Source organism: Onychostoma macrolepis, chromosome 24 (genome assembly GCF_012432095.1).
Source record: "Onychostoma macrolepis isolate SWU-2019 chromosome 24, ASM1243209v1, whole genome shotgun sequence".
In the NCBI taxonomy this organism is placed as follows: domain Eukaryota; kingdom Metazoa; phylum Chordata; class Actinopteri; order Cypriniformes; family Cyprinidae; genus Onychostoma; species Onychostoma macrolepis.
The window spans coordinates 2,199,683-2,223,205 of record NC_081178.1 but is presented as its reverse complement, the minus strand read 5'-3'; the positions used below and the strand labels follow the sequence as shown (position 1 = coordinate 2,223,205).

The window sequence follows — 23,523 nt, the reverse complement described above, 5'->3', positions numbered from 1 at the left end:
GGCTGTAAGATCTCACTGCTGGGATGCTTCAAAGACAGTCTGCCTAAATATGGGGAAAAAGCGCCGCGCCCCCTTGTGAAGCCCATCTCGCGCACCCAAACAAATCATATGAAGAGAGATTTCGCTAAGAATGTAGAACTCCACTGTTTTGGCTTCTCGCGCTAATTGCAAAAGAAGTTGCGAAATCGATGTTATTGCACTAAAAAACCTCCGCGCAAACGCATAGTACTGCCGTTATGTCCACGAGGAGCGCCTTTTGTCTGCACGCGCGTGACGGCGCAGGGAAACCCCACGTCCGCCGCGCGTGCATCGCCGGTGACGTATCATGTACAGTGTGACAGCGCGACTCCGCCGAAGGTGGAAAACAAAGCGCAAAAAGCTGAACTGTCAGGTGAGTCAGGAGATCGCGCATGGAGTCCGCGTCGCTTTCGGCGATCGCTCTTGATGCTCGTCTGGACAAGCGTGAAGTATCCCAGTTTACCTTTCATCTGCGACCCGTGATTTCTGGTCATTTCCACAAAAGCCCAGGGCATGACGACATCAAGGGTTCGACACCTGCGAAAGGAGCCGAATGGCACGGATTGAAATGAACTGTGCCTATTTATAATTTCTACAATCGTTATTTATCTGTAGTTTTGCGCTTTTCAAATACCGCTATTTTTTTTTTTTTTATAACTGCGCATATTGCTGTTCTGCACTATAATTATATTCAGAACAGTAATTAAGTTAGCGATATTTGTAGCTAATTAAATAGACGCAGACATCACGCTTCCTATTCAGAACAGTAACGTTAATTATTTAAGTTTAGCGATATTTGTAGTTAAATAGACGCTCGTTGTTGTTGGTCACCATCGAAACGGGAGGAGCGCGGGACCGATACACGCGTCAAATGAATCGCATCTCTTTTCTCCGAAGCGCTTTTTTTTCGCCGAATGAAAACTGAGAAGAGCGCTTTAATTGGACAAAGGGATACCCGAGGACTCAACTATGGTAAAATTAGGGTACGTTACCTCGCGAACGCGTTCCAGTCACACAGAGTTCAGCGTCCCACATGTCACGAGCTAAATTAGTCTGGCGTCACTTTACCGGACCTGGGATCGTTTTTGAGGAATTACGCGACGTGAACAGTACCCCACTCGCCTATAGAAAACTTGGATAAGTGAGCGTTGAGCGTTGCTGATGAAGTTGCCGCTGTGCGGAGCCTCGCGTGCCCAGGGCGCGAAGAGAGTGGCGGGAAGGTCAGCTTGAGCTCGAGACACTCCGCTGGACTGCGCGCGTGAGGATGCCGGTTCGACGGGGGCACGTCGCGCCGCAAAACACTTTCCTCGACACGATCATCAGGAAATTCGAGAGTCAAAGTAAGTTTGTGTTTATTTACAGTGTTATACTCACAGAATAGCCTACTATGTTGTTATTGTTTTTTTTTACTTTTTTGGCTGTACCGCGCTTTTCAGGTAACGGTTTATTCCTGACAGAAATATTATGACAGAATTCACCTGAGTGTATTAGATTACTCCAATGAAAGCAGTTTTAAAGGTCAGATCAGGTAGAAAATCACACATTAATATGTCAACTACACGCTACTGCACTTTACAGTGTGGTATTCTTGCAAATAGCTTGGAGAATACCATGGTAAAATAGTATATAACACTCAGTATCATGTTATATATCGACCTAACATGGTATCACCACAGTAAGTTTTTTCATGAGACTTGCTAATGTGTATCATAGCTACAGTGTCAAATGATAACACTGATAACAAATTGAGATTTATATACATCACCCGAAAGTTGAATAAATAAGCTTTCCATTGATGTATGGTTTGTTATGATCGGACAATACTTGGTTGAGATACAACTATTTGAAAATCTGGAATCTGAGGGTGCAAAAACATCTAAATATTGAGAAAATCGCCTTTAAAGCTGTCCAAATGCAGACCTTATGCATATTACTAATCAAAAATTAAGTTTTGATATATTTACGGTAAGAAAATTTATAAAATATCTTCATGGAACATGATCTTTCCTTGATATCCTAATGATTTTTGGCATAAAAATGTATAATTTTGACCCATACAATGTATTTTTGGCTATTGCTACAAATATACCCATGCTACTTATGACTGGTTTTGTGGTCCAGAGTCACATATATTATGATGATATATGCATGTTAATGATCATATAGAGTCAGGAGCAGGGAGTTTCTGTATCAGGCTGTACATCATCCTTTATTTAGACATGTTTGGTGCTGATCAGATTATACTGTAGTGTATAGTCCTTTACATATATTTTTCAATTTCCATTTTATTTTCCTTGCTACTTGAATAGCTTCCAGATACTTCAGTTTTTCATCCATTGGTGACTATCCTATTCATTTGTGAGTCTCATGCAATGTTATTTTAGGTCTGATGAGATAAATGCATCTAAACTGAAGTAGTTTAGAGTTGAATTGAATTAGCTTGTGCTGTTACCCTCGCATGTGATTTTGAGTTCTAAAACTTTAATTAGCCTCACTTTTCGTGATGCATTCGCTGGTATAACAGGTATGGAGATTCATGCAAGGAGTCTCAGATGCGAATCTTCTTACTGAAGCTTCCTCCAAAATCTAACTGGCTTTCAAAGAGCTGATCAGTCTTCATTTCCATCTGTCTCAGACCGGAATTGTTTCGTTTTCTGAAGCAGCTTGTGATGTTTTTTGTGCTGGGAAACAGTGAAGGTGACATCAGTGAGTAACACTGCAAAAAATGGGCAATTTTGTAAGACTGCCTTGTGCGTTGATGTTTCAGCTCCAGGGAGGAATAATAGGATGTTTTCCCTATGGAATACCAAATATTTCTTCAGTACCGTCTTCCATTGATTATCTCAAACATTTAGACTGCTTAGATAATGAATACTGTCTTTAGACAGATGTCCTTGTCAATAATAGTAGAGTGAAAATGTCAGTCCATAATTCTGAATTATGAATACTTCATAGATGTTTGCACATAGGCTAGGTGATTGATGCTTTATTAAAAACAAATTATATCACCCTACAATATCCAGACGAATGGCCAAATGTCAGTAGGAATCGACTCATATACTTATATGCGACCCTGGACCATAAGCTTTCCATTGATGTATGGTTTGTTATGATAGGATAATATTTGGCCGAGATACAACTATTTGAAAATCTGGAATCTGATGGTGCAAAAAAATTTAAATATTGAGAAAATTGCCTTTAAAGTTGTCCAAATGAAGTTCTTAGCAATGCATATTACTAATCAGAAATTAAGTTTTGACATATTTACGGTATGACATATTCACAAATGATAAATTATCTTCATTGTTGTTTAATATTCAGTGAGTTATTAGTTCATAATGAAGACCCAAATAGTTTGAAACGGTTCTGAATTGCTATAAATCAAGTCTGGTTTGCATCATTTGGTCAGAAGTGATAGAAATCCATATGTTTTCACTTTCCATCTTAACCTTACCACTACCCTTCCTCTTTCAAGATGCCGCGCCTCTCCCTCGGGCGCTTTAAATAATTTATTACCTTCCATCAAAACCCATCGCAAGCTTTTGAGAAGTGCTTAGGAGTTATTGAACAGTAAGAGTCCTTCAAAAGTGCATTTCATTACACGTGGTCATCGCATTGACCAGAAGCCGCTAGTGTTTCTCCGTCAGCGTTTCTCTACAGATGGCTTGGATCTGTTTTTCTAGCCTTGAAGTCTCACACTAGACCGGTTCAAAAAGAACACTGTGTGCTTCCAGTTGTGAGCAAACACGATTTTGATATCTCAGCCGAATATTAAAAACTCAGCGTTTGAGAGTGTTTTCTCTCTGGTGTTCGGTAGATGAGATGAAATGTCAGATGAGAACAATAGCTGCAACAAAACAATAACCCAAAAATAAAAGCGGCCCATGCATGTGTCCCACAAGTACATTCGCGGCTGATATGCCAGTTTTTAGGTGATATTTGCGGCCCAGTGTCTCTGAAGCGTGAGGTCAGAACCAAACACGCATTCACAGAGCCGTGAGACCAACAGAGAACAACAGCAACACGAGCATCACTGTGGTAACTGCTGAAGACACTGCCAGAGAGACCGAGTCCCGAGAGAAAGAGAGAGAACTCCTACGAGAATGACTTCATCACTCCACATCTATCTATCTATCTATCTATCTATCTATCTATCTATCTATCTATCTATCTATCTATCTATCTATCTATCTATCTATCTATCTATCTATCATCTCCATCGCTCATCTAACTATTGATGTGTTGTTCTGTTTATCATTCTAGCTATCTGTCCATCTGTCTGTCGTTTTATCAATTCATCCATCTATTGTCTATCTATCCATTGTCTCTGTTGTTTATTGTTTCATCCATCCATCCATCCATCCATCCATCCATCCATCCATAATAATATAAATATATAATAGTGTTCAAATCTATCTATCTATCTATCTATCTATCTATCTATCTATCTATCTATCTATCTATCTATCTATCTATCTATCTATCTATCTATCTATCTATCTCCATCGCTCATCTATCTATTAATGTGTTGTTCTGTTTATCATTCTAGCTATCTGTCTGTCGTTTTATCAATTCATCCATCTATTGTCTATCTATCCATTGTCTCTCTGTTGTTTATTGTTTCATCCATCCATCCATAATAATATAAATATATAATAGTGTTTAAATCTATCTATCTATCTATCTATCTATCTATCTATCTATCTATCTATCTATCTATCTATCTATCTATCTATCTATCTATCTCCATCGCTCATCTATCTATTGATGTGTTGTTCTGTTTATCATTCTAGCTATCTGTCCATCTGTCTGTCGTTTTATCAATTCATCCATCTATTGTCTATCTATCCATTGTCTCTCTGTTGTTTATTGTTTCATCCATCCATCCATCCATCCATCCATAATAATATAAATATATAATAGTGTTCAAATCTATCTATCTATCTATCTATCTATCTATCTATCTATCTATCTATCTATCTATCTAGACCCATTCTATTTTCCCAACTTTTCATGAACAGCTTTCTGTTCTTCTTTCTTCTGTTCTGTCTCTCATCTCATTGTAATTTTAATACAGTATCATAAAGTCTTTAGAGGACAGAAGCATCAGAGGAGAGTCTGAGATGCACATTTCCCCACCACACTGAACTTTGCTCAGCGTTAAGGTGGAGTATTTATAGTTTTCTATATAAAGTTGTGTTTTTCCATCGCCAGCTTCGCTGTCACATCGCTGCTGAGTTGTCATGGTCTACTTCTGCCAGTATTCTGGGATGCAGAGTGGTTGCTATGCTGTCTCTCTCTCTCTCTCTCTCTGTAATGGAGAGCGGGTGAGATCACAGTCTTATCGGCACGCTGTCAGAGGAGTTGGTGTGATTAAATTTCACCGTGGTACAGGTGTCCATTCTACCTTCTCTTTCTCTTTCTGCCTCTGTCGCTCCTGTTCTCTAATCTGCAAACTCCTACACCAAGCATTAGTTTGTAGAGATTTGCTGTACTGCAGTTGTTGTATTTGCACTGATATTAGTGTACAGGACAGCGTTACATTATTTACATGTCAGAGCGATAAAGAAACATGGTGTAAGTTTTAAATTACAGTGCAGGACGTGTCCCAAACAAGTCAAGATGAGGAGTTTGTTTGCAATCTTAAGATCTTGGTGATTGTATCTGCTCTTCAGCTCAGCTTGCATGCATACCGTTTTGCATATTTATATGCATATGCATGCACATATGGCTGTTGTATTGGTGTGAGCTTGCGTCTAACAGTCTCTAACAGGCTCAAGTTTGCATCTGCAAGACAAGCTGGCAGGAGAAAGAGCGCACTAACACCTGTGTAAAACCCTCAAGCACACACACGTGCAATTAACTAGATTCGCTTTCCTCCTTGTTAAAGCCACACAAAGAGGATTTGCTGTTTCCTCTGCCGTCGTCTTTCAGGTGCTGCTCATCGCTAAATGCATTGTTCTCTTTTCTCAGGAGACACGGCTTGTTCTTTCCTCACAGATAAAAGACCAAGATGAGCTCACTTTCATCCATTCAAATGTGCCTTTCTTTCTCTGTGTTTGTTAGTGACTCTGATGCACTGCATGCAAGAAAAACATTACAATCTGTCGAGAGATTGAATGATATGCAGAATGAGTAAAAGAACTTAATACATAATATATTAATATGTATTTAATACACACATATATATAATGGATTAATATAAATATTAATATTTATCTAGCCATGCATTCATCTAGTGTAAACTTCAACAAAATCTAATGTTAAGATATATTAATATATTTTATTAAATATAGGCCTATCTGCCTGCCTCTCTTTATTTTGGGTTCTCGAGTTAACTATATAGTTATATATAGATTGGCATCGTTCTTTAGAGGTCCTCAGATCAGTGTTTTAGGTTCTTTAAAGCACCAGTTCACATTTATGAAACTAACCTTTAAACTTAAAAGCTTTTATAACTATTTAATTCTGTCAGTCATGCGGACATCAGAGTTAGCTCGACAATCTTTTTGAGTGTTCTGTTCCTTTAAAGCCTTGACTGATTGTGCTTTGGTTTTTATTAGCCCTTGACTCAAAGGTGGTGGAGATCGGCACCTCCTATAAAGAGACAGCTGAGAACTCAAGAGATGTTAATTATAATGCATCAAGGGTGTTTTCTCTGATTCATTCATTCTTTCTCGGTTTCCCTCAGTATATCTGTCTCTCCTTCCTCTGCGATGCATCTTATTTTGGTCGCAGTGTTTGTTTCGTTCTGTATATAGGTTTCACACAAACACGCACACACTTATGTTAAAGTTCCTCTTATCCAGCCCACTCTGTCTATCTTCAGAGTGCCTGTGGCTGTTTCTCTGATGTATACCGTCTGCTGCTAAAGCCGGCGCTTGTTCAGGCTGCTAATGTTGGACAATGAGACGATGAGGATCCCGCATTCTAATCTCAAGATTAAGGCTGGTTTTGCAGAACTGCTTTTATTCCTCTGTGGTTTCTTCAGAAGTTCGCTCTGTTTTCAGGACACTCATTGAAGTTATTTATTCTTCTGTTGGTCTGAGGAGGAACCCAAACACCTGCTGGGATGGCCTGATAATGGTGATTTTCCATCAGTAGTGTTTCCACAGTGTGCAGATCACAAGATTAGATATCCAAACAATTAAAACCCTAGACTGAAAAATGAGCTTGAGATTAGCAGTCACAGTAAAAAATAATAGTGTTTTTCTCTTTTGTCTTTTTAATTGTCATATTCCATGTCCTATGCATAATTAAAAATTCAAAAATAATAATAAAATAACAGTAGTTTGTTGTAGCATGACAGGGGCTAGTGATTAATATCTCATGGTGTGTTCATTTACATGCACACACAATTTAGGTCTCTTAATTAAGTTCCCACTGTTTTTTTTTTTTTTTTTGTCAAATTAATTTTTAAGTAACAGTTAACATGCTTTCTTTTTAAATCAAACTAACTTATAAGTAGATACAATTTACTTTTTATTTAAAAATGAAAACATGACTTGCATGTGCATTACTTTTTTGTCAAAATGTAATTTATTATTATTATTATTATTATTATTTATTTTTGCATGTGCTTCTTTTTAAATTGAATTCATTTTTTAAGTACATTTTATTATTATTTTTTGTTTAAAATATATTTGTTAAAAAAAAAAAACACTATAGAAGCAGTTTGCATGACTTCTTTTTAAACCTTTTTTTTTTTTTTTTTAAGTTTGCATAACTTTTTTGTCAAATTCATTATCAGACAAACACATTCTGTGCAGATTTTAACAGTGTTTAAATTGAGATGACATTTCTATAGACCCGGAAATCCACATGCCAGATTATCTAGCATATTGTTAAAATCTCTTTGTTGGGTTGTCTGCTTGTATAATAGTTGTTTTTAAAACATCTTTATTCACCTGAAAACATTTACAGATGGAGAAAGTGTGTGTGAGTTTTCAGCAACTTCGCTTACCCACAGACATGGGTTAACTCTCATCAGAAAAACAAAAAAGAGCATCTAAAAGTTGTGCAAATGTTAAACGCGTCAACAGCGAAGAGGAAGAGCTTTTATTCGCGCAGTGAAAGTAGAATCTCTGTGAGCAAAAATCACCTCTGTATTCCACACAGAAACTCTCACCTTTAAAAATCTCCCTTCTGACCCATGAAGCGTCTGTCATTTACTCAAGACTCCAGCGTTTGCTTCTGGCCTTTATCTGACGCCCTTTTGAAGGTGCTAACATCCATCATGTAAAAGCACTTAAAGGATAAATGCAGTTGACATGACTCCTACTGAGGGGAAGAGAGGCGCTGGAGGAGGCTGGAGTTTGATGTATTTCTCACTGTCAGTATCGCTGGGAGAGTCAATCACTTCCTGTTGCTTCTTCTCTCTTTTGGCTGAAGTTTCCCATCAGTCTGCTGTCCAGGGAAGTTGACTATCAGATTTTCGTGCGATTCATTTACTTTCTTGTTGGTTGTCTTTTTTATTTTCCTGTGCAATACTTTGTAGCACACTAAATGAATATGTATGGCTAATCAGTAGTTGTTTCAATATTTATCTTGGCAGCTTTGAACGTGGCTTATCTAATCAGAATTTAGCGTCTAAATCACCACAGAAAGGTCAGCATATTTCCACAAAGCTGGAGCATTCACAGTTTTACTAATCCATTGCCCTTTTTTGTTTATTTATGTTTTTTTATTTTTTTGGCTAATTTGTTGGTGCTTTCAGCTCCCAGTAGGAGAGTAGTAGTCATTGCTATCCACTGTGTTTGGGAGGAAATGTGCAAATGTTTATAGATTCAGTTTAGAATCATTTCTAGAAATAATTTCGAACGTATTTGCACATATATTTTTATATTCATTATTTTACATAATATACATATTAATAAATACATATTTAAAAAAATATGTATACATTATAAGTTAATACAAATTTATACTGTACATACTGTACTCTTACATAATACATAAAATAAAAACCTTGCAAGTTAACATTGCAAGTTAATATAAATATATTTAATGTTACATAATTTACATACTGTACATATTAATGTAATACACAAATATTAAAATGTATTAAAAATATAACATATGCGATATAAAAATATATAAATAACATTAAAATGGAAATACATGTAAATACATTATAAGTTAATATAAACGTTTATTTTTTTACATAATTTACATACTGTACATATTAACATATATTTATATATTAAGTTAATATATACATTATGCAAACTATTAAATATACTTATATAAACGTATTTACATAGATTTTAATATTTTAATTTTCATATTGTAAATATTAACATATTTACATATTTTAGTATTTTTATATTTTACAGTACATTTTTTACATAATGTTCATGTAGAATTTTTTACATAATGTATTTATATTTGTTTTAACTTATGTATTTACATATATCATTTTGTTTATTTAATATTTTACTTAACTCGCATAATATACATATTATTTGGCTGATTATTGTAATGTATCAGCATCAAACTAAGAGTGCAGTTAAACAAGTTAATATTGTTTTCGTTTACTGACTTCAGTCATTTACCAGTCACATAACAGAACCACAAACGCCGCTCATGATGGAAACGGAGGTTCTGGTTCCTCTCAGGAGGAAGTTAGATGGATGAGATGCATTTGTTTTCCAGACTGACTGCTCCGGATAAAATCTACAGCATTTTGTGCTAATGGAGAGAAATTGTTTACATTATGTACAGTATTTGTCAGTAATGTGGCGTCTAATGGCTCATTTTAAACGTCTATCTCATCTCTGTCTGTCCATGTTCCCGCACACCTCAATTTGCAGGATATATTAAGTGGAACGGTTATGTTGATTTTTTTTTTTTTACTGCAATGCTAATGTCTCTCCAGGAGCTTGAAGAGGTTATGGCCTCTGTGTTTCCCATCCGTTTACATTCACCCAGCGTCCAATTTTAACACTCGCCAAGGCCAATAAGAAATATTAATGGCAGTAAATGTTCTCATTTGAGGGAGACAGATGGACTGAGAGCTGGACAGAGACAGCGTGTGTGTTGTGTGTTGCGTCTCAGTGTGGAACAGCTGCTAAAGGCCGTCAGGAACACAAGCAGCTTCTGTTGTGATTGTTTTTACTGTTGCCTGGAGAAACGTGTTAGAGCGCGTCAATACTGCGCCGCTGCGTTACTAATCACCTAACGGCCACCACTGCAGCCGCTTAAAGATTTCCCTTCACTTCAACCAGAGAGACGTGTCATTTATGGTGCCATATGTTTACATGTTCAATTATTAGTGACTATTAGTTTGTTTTATTTCTTCGTTTGATTTCTTTTTCTCCCTCACAGTTATCTGCAGGTCAGCCCAAATGGATCATTTTAGATAATTTGTGTAATTTCAGCTGTAGGCGTATTTTATTTATAAACTACAGGGCTCGCAAAATTTCTAAATCCCTAGTAGCCCTTAGGGCAGGTACTCTTCAGAATTTGGTAGCCCGAAAATTAATTTAACTTGCCCAAATAAAAAAAAGACCATACATGTCAATCAAAAACATTTTCAATACACAAATATCAATGAATATCAAGGAGTTTTATTTTACTATTTACAGGGTATCTGCAGAATTGTTAAAAATCAATTTAAGGCAATTTATGACTTTTTAAGAGCTGTACAAGTAAAATGAACACCGTATGAGTGGGGTTGGACAATATCTGTGGTAACATGTTAAGCCATAAAATGACATGATTTACAATTCAGATACAGGTTTTCACAAAAATAAAAATCTTATAAAATGGTATTTCAGCCTTTAAATTATTTTTATGAAAAGGGATAAGTCAAACATGAATTATTATATTATAAAATATTAATCTAAATTGTTTAGATTTTTAGAAGGCACATTAACTTCTTTCACATTTACAGTTATGTGTTTGCTGCGTAAAAACGTGTCAATATGCACAATGGGGCTGTCACGAATTCTGTCCATGAACTTCCATTCACCCTCCACCAGAGGTCATTCGCTCACCACATGGACTTTCACACCACACATCACAATGGACTCCAATTCCCATCATCCATTACTGATCACAGCTGTCACCAATCACTCATTGCACTAATCACACGCACACCTGATCCTACGCACACACTGATCACATACCTTATTTAAACCCTGGACTTTGTTCCCTCTTTGCTGAGTATTGTATGCGTTTACCGCTCCCCTAGCCGTAGCAACTCTACAGAGCCCTTGTTAGTATCCTAGTCTTGCATTGCCTGTTTTCCTGTGTTCGTTTTCTAGCCCGTGTTTCCAGAATTAACCCATTCCGTGTTTCTATTCAGTTCCTGTATTGTCCTGCGTTTTTCACTCCCCTAGTGTCCGCTGCTTTACGGAACGTTTGTTATTTTCTAGTCTGTGTTCCCTGTATTTACCCCTGTCTCACTGTTCGGACTCTGTTTATTCCCTTGCCTGGATTATAGCCTGTGTACCTGGATTATCTCTCTGCCTTGCCCTTTTGGATGCTGTTCGCCCATCGTCGACCTTCGCTTGCCCTAGGATTACTCTTTGTCTTGTCCCTGCCATACCTGTTTGCCATTGCTCGACCCTGCCTGTATTATGACCATGCCTGTAAATAAAAGCTTGCACTTGGATCCGCACGTCTCATGTCTCGTCAGCCCCGTTACAGAATACTCGGCCACACGAGGATCCAGCAGCTTTTCTGATGAACATTGGCCAGGTATGAACATTGCAAGACGGTTATTAGCCCTCGAGCAGGGTACGCGATCGCTCGAGGACTATGTTCAAGAGTATATGTCCATTGCCAATGACTCTCATTTACCAGTCTGTTTACTGATAGAGTTTTTTTGCGAAGGCATTAATCAACCGCTGTAAGCTTATAAGCTTAGACGCGAGGGTCCGTGTTCATCATTCTGTCAGTTTATGGACTATGCTTTGTTGTGTTTTGGCTCTCCATTCACTGTGGGTGTCACGGATGAGGAATGCAACACCACAGCGGTGACTGAAATGACAGCGACGCCTGTTCACACAATGGCGGCCACAACAACACCCCGTCATGTCATAGCTAACCTTCACGAGTCAAGCCAAGTCAAAGCTGATCTTCAAGTCAAGTCACCTTTATTTATATAGCGCTTTTACAATACAGATTGTGTCAAAGCACTTAACAGTATCAAATTGGAGGATAGAGTGTCAGTAATGTATAATGATAAGATTAAACACTCAATTTTCAGTTAAAGGCATGAGCTATGTCAAGTCACCGTTGATCGTCATGAATCAAGCCAAGTCAAAGCTGATCTTCAGGTCACAGCTGCTCGTCCAGAGTCACTTCACGTCTCAGCTGCTCGTCAAGTCACGTCTCAGCTGATCACCTAAAGTCACAGCACGTCACGGCTGTTCGTCCAGAGTCACAGCACGTCACGGCTGTTCGTCCAGAGTCACAACACGTCACGGCTGTTCGTCCAGAGTCACGTCACGTCTCCGCTGACCGTCCAGAGTCACGTCACGTCCGGGCTGACACACCCAGATCATCAAGGTCAGTCTTCCACTATCCCAGTTTGATGTCTAGTTTGAGGGATGTACCGCTGGTGTCTGCACGCACGGCTGGTATCCCCAAACCAACTCACTCTAACCCTCCTGTTCTTATGCATATTCCCCTGTCTGAGGCACTTCCCCTGATGGGAATCGCTTTGTGTTGCGTTTGGGCTGCGTACACCACCGCTGAGCTGCCCGAGGTGGCGGCTCCCGCTGTAGCTTCTCCAGAGGTGGCGGTCCACGCTGCAGAACCTCCAGAAGCTGCGGGGCTCGCGTCGGCCCCTTGTATGGTGGTGGCACCCAGCAATGAACTCTCCCTGTGTCCTGAGTTTACCACTGTAGAACCTCCAGAGGTGGTGGCAACCACTGCAGAGCCTCCTGAGGTAGTGGCGCCCGCTACTGTGCTCCCCGAAGCTATGGAGGCCACTGCAGTCTCTCCAGAGGTGGTGGCGCATGCTACAGAACCTTTTCGAAGCAGCGGTGCTTGCTTCAGTTCCCTGCAAGGTGGTGGCGCCCAGTAATGTACTCTCAACCTGTTGTGTTGTGGTCAAGGAGACCGTTACTAAACTCTCCCTGTGTCCTGAGTTTACTGCTGTAGAACCTCCAGAGGTGGCGGCAGCTGCTGCAGAACCTCCAGAGGTGTCAGCGGTATCCGTCGGTGAACTCTCGCTCTGTCCTGTCACGGCTATGGAGGCCGTCAATGAACTCTCGTTCTGTCCTGTCACGGCTATGGAGGCCGTCAATGAACTCTCGCCCTGCCCTGTCATGGCTCTGGAGGCCGCCTGTGAATTCTCTGCATGGCCTATCACAGCCAGAGGGGCTGCCCCTGAACTCTTGTGCTGTCTTGTGACGGCCACGGAGGCCGCTTTTGAACATTGGCCCTGCTTTGAACCTGCCGAGGAGGCCATCTTTGAACATTTGCCCTGTTCTGAACCAGCCATGGTGGCTGGTTGTGAACTACCTGCCTGCTCAGTTGCTACCAGGGCAAACGTTAATAGACTTCCCATGTTCCCTACCTCAGTCCTTGTGTCTGTGCATGTTCTGTCTCCTCCTTGTGTCTCAGTTTCCCTTAGGTCCCAGTCTCTGCTGTGGGTTCCTGATCCGTCATGGTATGCTCCTGCTCTATCTGCTCCGCCGTGGTGGTCTTCTGCTCCACCTGTTCCGTCTGCTCCGCCGTGGTGTTCTGCTGTCTGGCTCTGGTGGTCTTCTGCTCCGCCCTGGTGGGCTCTAGTCCCGTCTGCTCCACCCTGGTGGGCTCTAGTCCCGCCTGCTTCGCCCTGGTGGGCTCCAGTCCCGTCCACTCTGCCCTGGCTTCCTGCTCTACCGGCTCTGCTTTGGTCCCCGGCTGCTCCACTTCCACATGGACCTGGCCCTCCGTCCCTCCCCCTGTTCCGCCTCCACTCCACCACCCTCCTGGATATTGTAGGAGCGTCTGGAAGCCGCTCCTTGGGGTGGCTATGTCACGAATTCTGTCCATGAACTTCCATTCACCCTCCACCAGAGGTCATTCGCTCACCACATGGACTTTCACACCACACATCACAATGGACTCCAATTCCCATCATCCATTACTGATCACAGCTGTCACCAATCACTCATTGCACTAATCACACGCACACCTGATCCTACGCACACACTGATCACATACCTTATTTAAACCCTGGACTTTGTTCCTCTTTGCCGAGTATTGTATGCGTTTACTGCTCCCCTAGCTGTAGCAACTCTACAGAGCCTTTGTTAGTATCCTAGTCTTGCATTGCCTGTTTTCCTGTGTTCGTTTTCTAGCCCGTGTTTCCTGAATTAACCCTTTCCGTGCCATTCCGTGTTTCTATTCAGTTCCTGTATTGTCCTGCGTTTTTCACTCCCCTAGTGTCAGCTGCTTTACGGAACGTTTGTTATTTTCTAGTCTGTGTTCCCTGTATTTACCCCTGTCTCACTGTTCGGACTCTGTTTATTCCCTTGCCTGGATTATAGCCTGTGTACCTGGATTATCTCTCTGCCTTGCCCTTTTGGATACTGTTCACCCATCGTCGACCTTCGCTTGCCCTAGGATTTCTCTTTGTCTTGTCCCTGCCATACCTGTTTGCCATTGCTCGACCCTGCCTGTATTATGACCATGCCTGTAAATAAAAGCTTGCACTTGGATCCGCACGTCTCACGTCTCGTCAGCCCCGTTACAGGGGCATTGATCTAAACATAAGATAGGCTTTTTGGAAATGCAAATTCATTCTGTGCCACGAGGTGGCGCTTTAAGAGCGGCTGAAATATAGCGGCTTCTCCGGTAACGGCTGTACACAACGCAGCACCGGGCTCATAAACGCTGTTTTATCAGGCATTATAGGCAAAATTAAATGAAAATGCCAACGACACATTTCTGAGAACAGTCGGTTCCCTTCAGAGATGCATTCACAAAGACATTCGCGCTGTGTTTTGACTTCAAAACGTGCATCGCTCATATTTATTCAATGACATAATTGCCTTTTGAAGTTTAATCCAGCCATATCGCAATTCTTGCCTTTCTACCACCAACTGTAAGACCTCTTGAAATTATAATGAAGACTTTTCTTATACCATTTAACGTATTTAAAACTTTTTAAGGCCTTTAAAAACTCTTCAATTTAGTTGTATCAAATTTAAGGACCCGCGGGAGATCTGTGTTTAAGGTAGCCCATCGGGCAGGGCGGTGATACATTTTAGTAGCCTGACTGGAAAACACAATAGCCCCGGGACGTCGAGCTAGCGATTTTTGTAAGCCTTGGATTACAGTTTTTATTTACAGACAAAATTTAAATTAACATTAATTTAATTTTTGGTAAAAATTAAACTAAAAGTGATTGATATTTATGTTCTAATTTCTAATTTTGGGGGTGCATTTTATTTATTTTATTTAAATTTATACTTTACAAACTGTAATCTTAATTATTATTAATTTTACAAAAAAAGTTTAAATTAACATTGATTGATTTAGTGAAAATTAAACCATATTCACATTCTTTAATGGCTTTTTAATTGGTCGTCTTTTATGAGTTTATACAAAATTTTAGTTGATCTTTTAATTCCTAATTTACATATTGATTTGTGGTCTTTTCTTGCATCTGCATAAAACAAAAGACTAAAATCTAAACTTAACTAAAACTATAACTTTCTGTTATAGTTCTGTTGCAGTGCATATGTTGCCATTTCCTTGCAGATCTACTTTCTCTGAAGGCCACTTATTAGTCAAGGTATCTCGTGATCTTTTCTCACCCTCTTTGACACTTAGAATGATGCAAAACGGTTCCCTTTAAGACTTCTTTATGTAAATGACCTCTGTAATTGTAGTGCTGCTCTGTAACTTTAGGTTGTAGAGTCGATACAGAGACGAATGGATTTGCCTCAGTGACAAATGAACAACAAAAGTCCATTACTGACGGAGAGTGAAGTTTGAAGCGAGCGCCAGGGCCGAGCGACTCTCCTTACAGTCCTTGAACAAGATTTATCACTGACGCTTTTCTGAGGACACCCAAATATGGGATGGAAATTACAAATATGGGAGGTTTCCAGTTAAGCGTGACACTGGCTGGCTGCTGAGGTGAGGAGCTTATGGCTGCGCTCCAGATCTGATACATTACGGACTGTAATTTCAGCACATAATACAAGCATCTGACAAGCTCTTATCACCAATTTACAGTGCCTTTTTTGGGAGAAACATCTAATTATCATTGAAGAAACTAGCTTGACAAGCCACTAAACATTAAGTATACATAAATATGCACTTTAAATGTTTAATATTCAAAAAATGTATTATTGTTTTGTGCATTACTATCTATCTGTGTCTGTGTATATATAAGATATAATTATGCATTAAGTACTGTACAGCAACAAGAGAACAATAAAATCTAAATTATATATATATGTGTGTGTGTGTATATATATATATATATATATATATATATATATATATATATATATATATATATATATAGTTTTAGATTCACCCTAGAATTATTTACTGTAAAAAAATTATAATCATAATAATAATAAATAAAAAGAGAAATGGGATGAAAATAATTACAATAATATTTTTCTTGTTTTTGTTTAACTGTATAAAGACAAGAGAAACGAGGAAAATTATTCAACTAATATTTTTCTTGTTTTTGTAAAATTCACCCTAGAATCTCTTACTGTATACAAACAAGAGAAGCAAGAGGAAAATAATTAACATACGTTATTTATTGTTTTTGCAAGATTCACCCTAGAATTTTACTGTATAAAAATGAGAAACAAGAGGAAAATAATAAAAACATTATTTTTCTTATTTTTGCAAGATTCACCCTAGAATTCTTTTACTGTGTGAAAATGAGAATCAAGAGGAACATAATTAAAATAATATTTTTTTCTTGTGTTTGCGAGACTCACCCTAGTATTATTTTACTATGTTAAAATGAAAAACAAGAGAAAAATAATTCAAATAATATATAATTTTGTAATGTTTGTGTGCGATTCACCCCAGAATCTTTTTCCTTTCTCTTCCACGTCACTAAACATCCTCAGAGTAAATCAGCCGGTAACTCTTACAGAATGAAATTAAACTCCATGGGTTTAATTTAACATTGCTGACTTCACTTTCTCATGAGAAGCGTCTCTGTTTCCCGGTTTTGGCTCTCAGTTACCGTTTGCAGTGTTTGTGTCCTGTGAGAGATGACAGAACTCTCTAGAACATTAGGAAAGTGAGACAGTCGAGACTCTTCAGACTCTTGTGTGGTTTTAGCAGAAGTCATTTACTGCTGTGGCTCTCAGCTAGCGATTCAAACACCTTCTGTGTGGGTTGGCACGGGTCCCTGTGTGACGGTCATGTGAAGGTCAGCCCCGTGTGTCCATCCCGGACTGTACATGTATCTGTCCCGGTGATGGAGCATGCATGTTAATGTGGTTTTGTGCAGCAGATGACGTGTCTTTTACAGTCCGGTCTCGTGTTTGAGGTTTAGCAGAAGTTTTAGAACAGCAGCTGTTCTGTAGTTTATGACTGATGACACTGAATGAAAAGCTTGTGTTTGTGTAGATGAAAGTTTGTACACCTTGTACATGTGGTTTTCTGTGATGATTTTTACATTATTGCTGCAGATTCTGCTGATTTATCACCAGGATTATGTCATATACCTGGATAACGCAGATGAGGTTTTGTTGAAGTTGCAAAAATGACTTAAAACTCAGAGATGACAATTAAATACAACTCAGTAAAAATTAGGTGAAATCCACAAACCAATCAGTATTGTTTTACATCTTATGCACAGTTATTCTATTCTATTCTTTTCTGTTCTGTTCTGTTCTGTTCTATTCTATTTAGTTATTTCTATAGATATAATTATATTATAGATTATTATCTTTGTTGTATATTACTATACTGTATTATATCCATGTGTTTTGTAAAGGGAAAAACTAATGAAAAAAGGAGAAAAGAACATATGAAAGGTATAAAGAAAAAAATTAGGATAAAATGATAATGAAAAAAATTCCAAGTGAATTTCCTAATTAGATTTATATAAATAAAAATTTCTAAATAAATTCCTAAAGACATTTATATATATATATTTTACATTTTTAGCAAATTAAATTTTCAATGTTTTTATTTATTTATGAATCTTTCAATTTTTCCTAATTTTCTTATAATTTAATTTTATAGAAATAATTTATATAAATAAAATATATTTTTACATTTTTGTAAAACACTATTCAATGTTCTTTCTTTCTTTCTTTCTTTCTTTCTTTCCTGATTTTCTTATAGTATATAAATAATTTGTGACCCTGAACGACAAAACCAGTCTTAAGTGTCAATTTTTCAAAATTGAGACTTATACATCTTCTGAAAGCTGAATAAATAAGCTTTCCATTGATGTATGGTTTGTTAGGATCGGACAATATTTGGCTGAGATACAACTATTTGAAAATCTGGAATCTGAGGGTGCAAAAAAATCAAAATATTGAGAAAATGGCCTTTAAAGTTGTCCAAATGAAGTTCTTAGCAATGCATATTACTAATCAAAATTACGTTTTGATACATTTACGGTAATAAATTTACAAAATATCTTCGTGGAACATGATCTTTACTTAATATCCTAATGATTTTTGGCATAAAAGAAAAATTTACAATTTTGACCCATACAATGTATTTTTGGCTATTCCTACAAATATACCCCAGCGACTTAAGACTGGTTTTGTGGTCCAGGGTCACATTTATATAAACAATTTATTTTATTTTATTTTATTTCTATTTATTTCAATTTTTTGGCCAGAAAAAGCTGCGAAATGGGCCTGACTTCATAATTAATGGACCAAATGCCCCGTGATTATTGACATACTAAAGAGGTTGTTTTCTCTCTCTTATAGGTAGGAAGTTCATCATAGCCAATGCGCGGGTGGAGAACTGCGCCATCATCTTCTGTAACGATGGCTTCTGTCACATGTGCGGCTACACGAGGGCTGAAATCATGCAAAAGCCATGCACCTGCAACTTCCTGTACGGCCCACACACCAAGAGGCTGGCCATCGCGCAGATGGCACAGGCGCTGCTGGGGTCAGAAGAGAGGAAGGTGGAGATAGCGCTCTACAGGAAGGACGGTAGGACGAACACAGCCGCTTATTAATCCACAGGGTGCCAGCGTTTCATTAGAACCTTTCTACAGCGATGGCTTTTTTAGCAGGGTGTTTCTCAGGTTTAATGCAAAGCGTGTGAAGGCAGATGGCCTTCTGTTGTTCTGTTTCGTTTAGTGTTGGATCTCATGGTAGTTTTGAACACAACTGCGTGATCAAACGTTTGTAGTTTTGCTTTAGTCTTTTGCTTAAAGACCTGCTGGACCTTGAAAAGGCTTCGTTTGTTTGTTTTGTTTGTGCGATTACCTCCAACTGTTCTAGCTCAACAACTCTGGTTTGATAAAATAATGTCTCAAAGATCAGTCGCTGGAGAGAGAGTTGAAGTAGAATTGGCCGCGCCTGCAGGTGGCGTGGTTTATTTGATGTCTGTATTGTTTTAGTGCTTATTTACTGAAGTGATTATGCAAATCAGCTCCTGGCTGAACTGGGTTGTGAGTGGTTAGTGTCTGCAGTGATGCAGTGAAATCACACAAATGTTTTTGTGAGTCTGTTCTTGAGGTTCGTGACAGCAGATGTTTGCTCTCAGCCGATGGTTGATGTTCTTGTGCAGCTGTGGACTGTACAGCATCACGGTGGCCATCATAGTTTCCACTGTTTATGTGTTCGGCTGTCTGTTTGGTGTTCGTCCCGTACCCAGCACCCTCCTGACCTGCGCTGGAACAGGACATTAGCATACCTTGTTACGCAATACAGTTTAGTGGTTACTAATGACTCTACTGCAATGGTTCTTAACCTTTTTTACTCAAAGCAATATTTGAATTTCTCTCTGTATATCTTCTTTAATTATGATGAAACTACTTTTTTTATTTTTTATTAACATAATTTTTATTAAAATAAATATTTAAAATAATTTGTTTATTTATAACCATATTAATTAATTAATTTGTTTACATTATTTTATTTATTTACAGTATTATGTATTTACATTATTTTATATATTTACCTCATATTTAATGTTTCTAGTATTTTTTATTTCCTGAACTGTATATTCTTCAGTAAAAACAACTGCTTTTAGGAGGAAAAAAATGTATATGTATAAATAAATATGATTTCAGTTTACATCTTGATTTTATGTATTTTAAGTAAGATTATTTTAAAATAATTAATTAAAATAAGTCATTCTGAAGCCCACTGCTCTATTATGATCAGAAAGTAGATGGCAGAAGTTTCTCTTTTTTTTTTTTTTAACTAAAGTGGCTGATATGTGATACTAGTCTGTCAAGCCTTATGGCTGGATGATAAAATATATCTTGAGAGTGTACAGCTCTTTATAGCTCTTTTCAGCCTTTTAGCGATATATTAGTTTGGCCTTGGCTTAATATCATGATACTCATGATGATATTTGATAGGCCAGTATATCTTGATTATGTATTTGCTCTGAAATTGCTTAAAATGATTTTTATTCCAGTCAGGGTCCATAATTTGGAGCAAATAGCCTTTTTTCCCCAAGTAGATGTACAGTATATCACATATGATTTGCTGCTATTTTTGTGTTTTTACATGAGCTTTAATGAAATTCAACTTAATTTTATTTTTAAATTTGAGTTTGACAAAGACGTCAATAGTTTTTTCTTATAATTTCAGTGATGATGCAAACATGTTCGTAAGACATTAATGATTCCAAATGTGTTTTTCCTTTTGTATGTAACTTTAATAAAATTTTGGCACGTTTTGTCATGGTTTGTCAGTTTGCTGTGAGTTTTGGGAATTAAGATCTAGTCTTATTCAGAACCAGTTCAGTTTTTTTTTTTTAAATTATACTTGAATCAAATATTTTTCATCAATATAAAACTCTCATAAAAAAAATATTTTGTTTACCTGCATATCATGCGACCATTTACCAACATCAGAGAACTGAAATGTTATTGAAATATAAATGATAAAAATACTAAATTATTGCAATATTAACTTAAAATCTCAGGTGGTACTTCAAGTAAATATTTCAGAGTTTGAACATGGTATAAGATACAGCAGATGTGAATGGTTAACATTTTTCTTTTTTTTTCTCGGGAATACTATATTATAAAATATATTTTTGATTTATTATTGTTGTTAAATTGTCTAATTTAGCAATAGGTTTCTGATAGTAAATGTAATAAAAATTGTGTAAAAATCGCACAAATTCTTCTGATTTTTCTGACATAAAGCAATGTCTCACGTTTTGTTTAGCTACTGACTCAATGATGAAAACTGCCATCTATCTGAAACACACACACATATGCATCCGCCCACACACACACACACACACACAGAATCTAGGATCAGGCCTTGATGACGACACACACACTTTGATTCACTCATGCATAATTCAGGTGGAAAAACCGTGCTGCTCCAGAAACGGGGATTCCGATCTTTCCCCTGGTGAGCGGAGAGGAGGAACGGGAGGAGGAAACTTTCTTTTTTCTTCTTCTTCTTCCCTTTCCTGGTTTTCGTGCAGCCATTTATCTGGTGTGCTTTGCGTTGGCATCAGCCTTCATCGTGATGGATTGCCCTTTCCTACTCTCTATTGTCCGTCGCTGATCTGACCGGCACTTAATCAATCACTCTGAGTTTTAAACCCAACTCGGGTGCATTACCCATGAAAACAAGAGGAAGACAGTGAAAGTGAGGGAAGCTAACGTGTGAAAAGAGCCGGGGTAAAAAGGGCACAACCTAATATTTCCCATGGCGCACTGGCTTCTCAATCTGCTTCATCTACTCTGATATAGGGCCCTATGAAATCTTTTTTTTTTTTTTTTTTGCAAAGCCTTTTTTATTTATTTATTTTTACCAAATTCTGTTTTTTATTTTTATTTTTTTCTATTCTGTTTTAATGATTCAATTAAGTTTTAGTAATCAAAAAGCAAGTCTAATTAATGAAGTCATGATACGATAACCTAATGAATATAATTTATGAACAATTTATTAAAAGTTAACAGAAACTTGAATGCTCTAATTAATAGAAGTCACAAAACATATACAATTTAACAACAATTTATTAACATTTTAAAAGAAATGACGTTTGTATGGTCCTATGAAATCTGTTTAGATCTAAACAGTTGTCCAAATTCCATTTTATTTGTTATTTGTTAATTTAGTAATGAAAAAGTATGTATAATATCCAAAAGTATGTATACAGTCATGAAACCTATCAAATTTAACAGCAGTTTATCAGTTTTCCTCAAATTCTGTATTTAATTATTCTTTAACAATTTAAAACTTTTAACATGTTAAACTTTCTAACAATTTAATTAATCTTCTACGATGTAATTAAATAAAGTGATGCCTAATAGCACTTTATTTGTTTAAATTTAAACATTGTGGGGTATTCCTTAAAGACAATATTTTAATAAATTGTATTATTATTTTTACTTTGAGAAGTACATTCCTCCACACAATAGATAGATATATCTATCTATCTATTGTGTTATATATCTGTCATGAAGTTTATTTTGGTGGGTTGTAGTGAAGACCTTTGAGTTTCTGTGTGTATTTGTTTATATTTTTTGCTCAGAGCAGCTCTGGAGATTAAGTTCATGTGTTCATTTTCTAATATAATGATGCAAGATGCTGAAAACACCATGAGCGTCACGCGTGCTTGAATATGTGTAGTAGACCAAACTGTGCCGCTCATTCACACAGAACATGCAGACTTCACATTTCAATAGCAGTGTTTTTGTGCTAGATTCAGAGACACTGGTTCATATCCATATTTTCTGCATTGCAGAAATCACAGGGCCCAGTTGATGCTACACAATAACACTTTCCTCTCAGCATGTGATGAAAGTCAGGAAGCTCTTCTGCTTGCTAACCGTGTATTCCAGGAATCGTGCGATCGGCTTGGCTTAACTGAACCGTGAGACGTTACCAGCTGCTCTTGGTGTTGACCGCATTAGAGCTGCATTGTTGACGTCCAAACGCAGTCGTAGTTCTGCAGTGACCCTTTGAGCAGAAACCTGACCTGCATGACCTCAGGGATCTGAATATTTTTCCCTACAGCAGCTTCGTGATAGCAATTTTCTAAAAATAGCCTGTTTCATTTGCTTGAGTAGAGTTCTGTAGATTATCATCTGCACGGCTGCACCTGTCTCGTGGGCTCCGTGAGGGATCTCCTCCACGTTTACAGCCGGATTCTTGGCAGGAACCTCCTCCGTTAAGAGCCAAGCAATATTTGATTAGCTGGCTCCCTCTGTGCGTTACTCGTTTTCATTCATTGGGCGTAATTGTAGTTATTGATCATACTAGGCTGTTGTGAGTCTTACTGTAAGTCAACTTGTAATGATAATTGACAATTTAATAGACATTTCTGGTCTTATTGTGAATGATTCATTAGTGCATGGTTTTCTAAAAGAAAAACCATCAAAATAAATTTATCAAAATT

At 37.8% G+C, this 23,523-nt stretch overlaps 1 protein-coding gene across 3 annotated transcripts in view; it reads left to right on the top strand.

Annotated features, from left to right (window-relative positions):
• The first annotated feature begins 254 nt into the window (after nt 1-254).
• kcnh2b (potassium voltage-gated channel, subfamily H (eag-related), member 2b) overlaps nt 255-23,523 on the top strand; it is a 212,431-nt gene continuing 189,162 nt past the window's right edge. For 2 of the 3 annotated variants that reach the window (XM_058765580.1, XM_058765578.1), the window contains exons 1-2: nt 255-1,358; nt 18,900-19,130. In XM_058765580.1, the coding sequence (XP_058621563.1) occupies nt 1,283-1,358; nt 18,900-19,130 (307 nt within the window). In that variant the 5' untranslated portion in view covers nt 255-1,282. The remainder of the gene's footprint in view (nt 1,359-18,899; nt 19,131-23,523) is intronic. The other variant, XM_058765579.1, reaches the window with a different exon arrangement.